Here is a 7462-nt window from a genome sequence, read left to right as displayed (position 1 = left end):
GATGAAAAACAGTAACATAGGCCGATATTACTACCCGATCAGGTGAGGTTCTGAAGCCAGTCAGTAGCTTGCTGTTCTTGATGTATAGTCTTCGGCTTTTGACTTTTAGAGTGCACTGGGGTGGTTTACAGCCACGTGTGATGCACTTTGGATGAGAGTCAGCTCTTGTAAGTCTGAGGCCATGCTTCTTGGAAAACAGTGGAATGCTTTCTGCAGGTTGGGTTTTTGTCTCACTCCAAGAAGTCCAAGTCTCTGGTTGTCTTGTTCACGAGGTAATGGTAGAATGGAGYGGGAGATGGATCAACRGATTGTATGTTGTGTACTTTTTGATGATAAATACAATGTGTGTGTGCTCACAGCCATCTAAACAACCACTCTGTGCAACAGTAACCAATTATTCCTGTTCTGTCTTATCTATTTTTAGGTTACACGTGTGCCGGTGGAGAGCTGTGAGCAGTACACTTCCTGTAGAGACTGTTTGGGATCAGGAGACCCTCACTGTGGTTGGTGTGTGCTACATAATGTGTAAGTGTTTTCATTCTTCAATGCTTTTTCTACGTATGTGGTTATTTTTAGCTGATGTATTGGGTGCAGTGATTTTTTTTTCCGTTTTGTCCCATAAGAGAAATCTATTTGGGGCTGCTTTGCCCACATTCATCAATTTAAAAGCATTTATATGTTCTATCTTCTTGAAGTCAGAGAATAAAACAGTTTCACTCAGTCACTCTTTTTGGATGTTTGTTTAATGCCCCTGAGCAATGATATCATTTGGTTTTGAAATACATTTTTGTTGAATGAATGAGTTTGTTTTTTTGTTTGTTATGTTTTTCTTTTGTAAGATGGGCACTATAATCAGTGGGCATCCTGTGACTTATTYCTCGTACAGGTTGTGTTTCTGGTTAAATTTGATGCATTTCTCTAAAGATTTTTTTGTTGTTTCTTTCTTGGGGTCTCTTCAATAACTTACTGTCATATTTACTTATTAAAAAGACAAACTGACCAATGTTTTCCCCCATTTGTTTGCATACAATTAGCAACAAAATGTTATAGAAGATATACTTTATATAAATCAGTTACCGGTAGTTTATGCAACAGGTTACTTAAAAAGAAAAAAAAAAACTTGTAACTTTCACTGACTTTTCTCACATTTCAAAAATCAAACATTTGTTTAATTTTCAAAGAAAGAATGGAAAGGGACAGTCAAGCTACATTTATCATTACTGATGGTTAAAACAATAATTTACAAGAGATTTGTCAAAGAAACTTAAAAATGAGTGAGCTAGAGCTCACTGTAGACAGTGTAACATCTTACTAAAGACACTGCCTGGCCAAAAAAGTGGCCACCTGGATTTAAGTCAGCAAATACTGTATGTATGAGCCTCCTATTGGATAATTACTGAATGGGCATCTTTCAGACGGCAACACATTATTTAACCCCAACTGGTGCAATGAGTTRCTTCGCATTTCTTAAACAACCTTGTTGAAAGACACATGTTGTGGTCGTGGAAAAKATATCAGTCTGTTTGAGAAGGGTCAAATCATTGGCATCTCAAGCAGAGGAAACATCTWAGGAGATTGTAGAAACTAACATTGGGTTAAGAACTGTCGAACGCGTTATTAAAAACTGGAAGAACAGTGGGGACCCATCGTCTTTGAGGATACACCCATTGATAGTGTCGACTGTACAAGCCTGTGGGGGTGGGGCTATGGTCTGGGGTTGCTGCAGTTGKTCAGGTCTGGGAAGCTTATCGAAACCTTTTTTCACTTTGCATAGACTTTGGCCGACTGTTAGCCTGGAAAACACGCTGTATTTCTTAGCCRTAATTATTGGTAGTTTTTGATAGTTATCCATTGGTACAATAAACGTTTTAGTAAACAAAATTTCATTGACTCAAACTTTGGTTACACATGGACCGCTGTATATATTTATCCACACTGTTGTTAATATTAACAGGGTTTTAATAACACTGATACTGCAGGTTGCTTCTTTCAGACACCACAAGGCTATTAAAAAAGTGCTGAATTGGTTGTCATGTCACCATTCAACGTGACATATTCCAGTTATTGCTGTGTTAAGCTTTTAAAATGCAGGTTGTTCATAAGCACTTTTTTTCTCATTTCCATGCAACTCTGCATKCACCAATGCACTTGCCTGAACCTCTGAGATCCTGTTATCAGTAGAAAATTGGATGTGTACAATTTTATATAAAAAAAAGTTTCTCAAATGCAAAAGGCACGCTAATTGAAAGCAACTTGTAGCTTACCTAATGATGGACTCAAAAAGAAAAAATAAGTAGATCCTCTGGATGGKTYCTTCWTTAGTGAAACGTTTCGTCTCTCCTCCAAGAGACTTCTTCAGTCTGAGTTTCAGGTGAACTCAGCCTTATAAGCACTGCCTCCACATGGTGGACAAACAGGTTAGTCACATGCAAAAGAGGGTCATCGCCTAACAATAGGCTTAATTAGTTCTATTGTTCATAGAGGGTCATCGCCTAACAATAGGCTTAATTAGTTCTATTGTTCATAGAGAGTCATGTGCCCCATCATCTGACCTGTGTCGTGTTATGTGTATGTAGTGAATGCAAGCAGGGGTTCAAAGTCCCCTTGTTTTTGTCCCTCTTTGGGTTGGTTATCAATGGGGCCCTGATTCACACCTTTTGCTCATAGGGGGCTGAGTCATACTTGCAATAACAGCGTTGTAGGAGGAGGACAACTGGACACAAAGGCCTCCATCTCTGTTTAATGGTGGACGGTTTTTCTTCACAAATATGGCGTYCTTTACTCCTCTAATGAAGGACTATTTTGAACGAAACAATTCTAAATGTAGTACTTAAAGGGGTTTAAACAGAAATGTGTCAGTTCTGCTGTATGCTTTGCTTCTTTAGATGTTCGCGAAGGGATCGCTGTGAGCGGGCAGAGGAGCCTCAGCGTTTCACCACCAGAGTGGAGCAGTGTGTTCACCTCTCCGTCCACCCAGAGACCATTTCAGTCACCATGTCAGAAGTGCAGGTGTGTATGGTGTTGTCASATCGTATTATATAATATTTTCGTATTGAATTTGTTGTGTATTTGTGTGATATGAGAACTAGAAAAGGAGACACGGACAGGGAAAGTGATATAAAACGATATTAAATGAAACTCGTGTCAACACAAGCAATCACTTTTAGCTCCAGCTGAAAAGTGTGTTGTGAGCCACATGTCTGAGCAGCGTTTTCTGCTATGGGGCATCAGTAATGAAATATATTGATTTGAATTTTCTGCTGCACCTCATCTCTTTTGCTTTCTGTCCTCCTTCCTAGCTGGTGCTTCAGGCGCAGAACGTGCCCAGTCTGTCTGCGGGAGTCAACTGCTCCTTCGAGGACTTTGTAGAGACGGAGGCGCGCATCTACAGCGGGCGGATCTTCTGCCTGTCTCCCACCACGAAAGATGTAGCACCCATCACACGTGACCAAGGTAAGCCCCGTTTACTGTAGTTTAGATCTTTGATAAAGATGTTTATATTTCTCAATTGGCTTTTTCACATTTTTGATTTTTGTTAGCTGTTTTTCTTATGTCAGTGGCGTTAGACGCAATGACGTAAAACAAACAGGACACGAGTGACAAAAGTTGCTCGTTGCATCTGCATTTTAGAAGATGGAAAACATTTTAGGTGTGTGATTAAAAATGAAATAACCATAGCCACCAATAAGGTTGTAAACTGATTCAAAATTACATTTTAAGATTTATCTTTTATCACCTTAATTTTTCTTAACATCACATTGGGTTGTGTACTTTATACATGTTCATTTGGTAATCCATTTCTAACTGAAAGTACTCAATGCAAAGTCCAACAGTAGTTTATAGACATACAGCTCTGGAAAAAAATTAAGAGAGCACTGAAGAGTTTCCCTGTATTTGGTGAAAAGTATTCCACCAAATATTGATTTCTGAGCTCGTCCTGAGTTAAAACATTAGTATTGTTGTTTCTAGATGAATATGAACTTGTTTTCTGTGCATTATTTGAGGTCTGAAAGCATCTTTGTTGTCATTTTGACCATTTCTCATGTTCTGCAAATAAATWCTCAATTTTTGCTTGGAATTTCAGAGACACGTTGTTCGTAGTTTATAGAATAAAATAGCAATGTTCATTTTACTCAAACATATACCTATAAAGTAAAATCATAGAAACTGATCATTTTAAAGTGGTCTCCATTTTTTTCCAGAGCTATATATTTCACATAAAATTACTGATAATAAAAAATACCTAATGAGATATGATGTGAGAGCCTTTCAGTGCACTCAAAAATAGATAAAATGGTTTTAATTTAAAAAAATGCATCTCAACTGGTTCCACGCAACTGAGTTGAGTAAAGATAACTCATTTACTTTACACTGACTTTAAGTAAATGTAAAGTTAACAAAGTAAATGTGTTACCTTTACTCAAGTCAGTTGAGTGGATCCAATTTACATGTTTTTAAATTAAATTCATTTTACCTGCTTTTTGGAAGCAACTACAGTTTTTCTACTGGACTTTGCTAATCTTGCACAAATGAAAATTGATCTTTGTTTCTGTATTTGTGTCAGTTATGTTTGATTTAGCTCCCGTCAAGTAAAGGAAGTTCACACAGTGTGGATATGAGTCATAAACTCCAAGTTATTTCCAGTGGAATAACTTTAGTCTGTGTCCAATTCCATTATAAATACCACTGTAAAAAAGAAAAGTAAAATCCCTCCTAAGAGATTTTTGTGTGTGTGTGTGTGTGTGTCTTTGTAGGTGATCAGCGTGTCATAAGGTTGTATCTGAAGTCGAAAGAGACCGGGAAGAAGTTTGCCAGCGTTTTGTTCATTTTTTACAACTGCAGCGTCCACCAATCGTAAGTTCTGTTTTGATCTATGAAGAGACAAGTGAGTAAAACTCAAAACGTATTGCATTTTAAACTCTTCTCACGCTTCTCAACTGTTTGACAGGCACAGTAATGTGTAGCGAGATGCTGTGGAAAGCAGTAAACCAGAAATGTTTAGATGTTCTTCTTTTACCAAAAGCAATAGTTCAAAAAATATCGGCCCGAATGTAACTCCTGAATGGAGAATGATGAAAACAGCGTGCAACMTTTTCTGATTTAGTATTCAGCATATTCAAGCTGTTAACAAATCAATTAGTTAATTAAATCTCAGGCAATGAAGTGACCACTGGTGAGYGAAATAATAAATTGATCCTTATCCTTGCAAGATCTGGAAGAGCAACCAAGCTTAGGATGCTAAAACACATCAGTCATGATTTTTTTGGAAGTGATTTATCCATAATTTAAACAAAAAGTATAGATTTACTTCTTTGTCCTAGTTTGAACAATTTACCTGTTTTTGTTGCACATGTCATTTATTTAAGGACTAAGATAAAAATGCTGGCCGGGCACTAATAAACACTTGTCAAATAGGTAATATTTGTCCTGCAGTAGTTTGTTCTGGAAACCTTTTGTTTTATTTGTTGGTAATGCTGTTTAAAAGCATGATATTTGAATGTGATTGATCATTATTACTTGTATTGTGTCATACAGGTGTGATGGAGTGTGTTTAATCCAATAAARGAGTCAGAATGGTTTATATTTACACTTCTTATCCAACCACAATCAAATTCACTCTATCCATGGGCTCTATGTATCTGGATAAATTTCTATTTATATATTTTTTTCTGAACAATTAAAAGATGGAATAAAAAGAAGTCAAAGTTCAATAGAAATGAAATACTTTTTGAATTTTGAAAAAGTAAGGAGTAGAAGTAAAAAGGCTGAAAAAATTACTCCACTAAAGTATAAATATCCAAAATTTCTACTTAAGTAACAACGTATTTGCACATAGTTATTTGACACCTCTGGAATTAAATAAGAACATTTTGAATTGAACTAACAGGTATTAGAGATTATGTAAAATACTGCTGTTTTAAAGGTAAAGTATAATATTTGGACCAGTATGACTGGTTGATGTGAGGTAAATTCTGCAGGTAATGTTTTGGGTTTTGTTTGGGAACCTTGCTAATATTAGTTGAAGCAGCAAAAGAGCAATTACTAGAGTTCATCTCATCAGAGTGTGTGCACTAATACATTCTGACAACAAGCAGTTGAAAAACTACTGTCATCTCCTTTTCAGCATTTGTAATCTCCCAAATGACAGACTGAAATAACCGTGACAAGGTCTTACCCGTGACGGCTCTCGTGTTAATTTATTCATGGCTCGCCTTCCTTTTGTTGCCTTTGAGATTTAGCTGATGCTCTTTTAAGAAGGCCATCTAGTAGCACTTTTTTTTTCATTTCTAAATGTAAAGTTTGTTCTTTTTTTCTTTCTATAAGCCAACCCCTATTTTATATGACCACATAAAATCATTTCTCACTCTTCATTTTTTTATTTTCTCATCCAAACTTGCACAAAGAGAGAAGGGGGCAGCCTCATCAAAGCAACCGAGCAGAAGTGGAATAAAGCAAATAACGAATGAAGAATGCGATCCTGATTGTCTTGTTAAATAAAGGTTAAATGAAAATAAATAAAATGTCACTCATTTAATTACTTTTGGCTCCCTCGGTRAAGCCACTGAGTGTGATTCACTGCGCTGAGGTTCGCTCGCTCCTGCTCTTCCAMCTGGCACAGACTCACAACTCACATTAAGGTACCCAGAGTTTGTGTGCAGACACTTAACAATGCATCTTCAGGACACTTAACGTGGATTCCTGCTACACTCACCAAGCATCAGTTGGTAAATGCAAGGTTAGTTTTTTTTAACTTGTCAGAATAAACTATATATTTACAAGCAACTAGTAAAAGTGTAAAGTTAATTTTCCAGACACATTTTATACTTTATAAATCTACTTTAAAAGGCCTGGTCTTCCGTGTTATTTCCATTGTTTTTGTTTATTTTCTACCTCTCTCATTTTCAGTGTTTTTTAAATTACCACAAAGTGATACTTGAGTAAAAATACAAGTGTCTTACCAAAAAATTACTTTGGTAAAAGTTAAAGTCTCCTTTAGGAATGTTACTTGAGTAAAAGTCTTAAAGTATCTAATATTTTGTGTACTTAAGTATTAAAAGAAAAAGTATTGATTTAAAATGAGTAGTTAGATTTCCTATAAGGACATTTATTAGGAGGTGACCTCCCCAAAAAAATGCAGAAATGACTGTCTTATTAAGCTAATTATTTTAAGTTAAATTTAAGATGCTCTAGTCTGTTTCAGTTTATATACATATATCAAGGCTTCACAAACCTTTTCCCCAAAATGAAAATCTGTCCAAGGGCTGCAGCCAAATGTAATAATATAATTCATGAAATACAAATACTTCTTAAGTTCAGTCCTTTCATTTGAATGATTCTGTCCTGCTGCAGTGTGACATGATTTGTTTGTGTACAAAGTAATACGGTATCAGAATTTTATATATTTATACTTCTCATTCAACCACAATTAAATTCACTCTATCTAGGAGGCTCAGTTTATATG

The 7462-nt window shown here is 36.1% G+C and overlaps 1 protein-coding gene across 1 annotated transcript in view; it reads left to right on the top strand.

Moving 5' to 3' along the window:
- The window catches only part of LOC106522373 (plexin-A1), a gene marked incomplete in the record, with an annotated part of 278427 nt that overhangs the window by 153701 nt on the left and 117264 nt on the right, over nt 1–7462 (top strand). The window contains 4 exon segments of the mRNA XM_014015353.1: nt 425–525; nt 2886–3009; nt 3300–3453; nt 4755–4854. Coding sequence (XP_013870807.1) covers nt 425–525; nt 2886–3009; nt 3300–3453; nt 4755–4854 — 479 coding nt within the window.

The sequence above is a fragment of the Austrofundulus limnaeus genome, unplaced genomic scaffold (genome assembly GCF_001266775.1).
Source record: "Austrofundulus limnaeus strain Quisiro unplaced genomic scaffold, Austrofundulus_limnaeus-1.0 Scaffold128, whole genome shotgun sequence".
NCBI classification, from domain to species: domain Eukaryota; kingdom Metazoa; phylum Chordata; class Actinopteri; order Cyprinodontiformes; family Rivulidae; genus Austrofundulus; species Austrofundulus limnaeus.
Note: the sequence above shows the minus strand (reverse complement) of the source record. Positions and strands in the feature narration are given on the sequence as shown.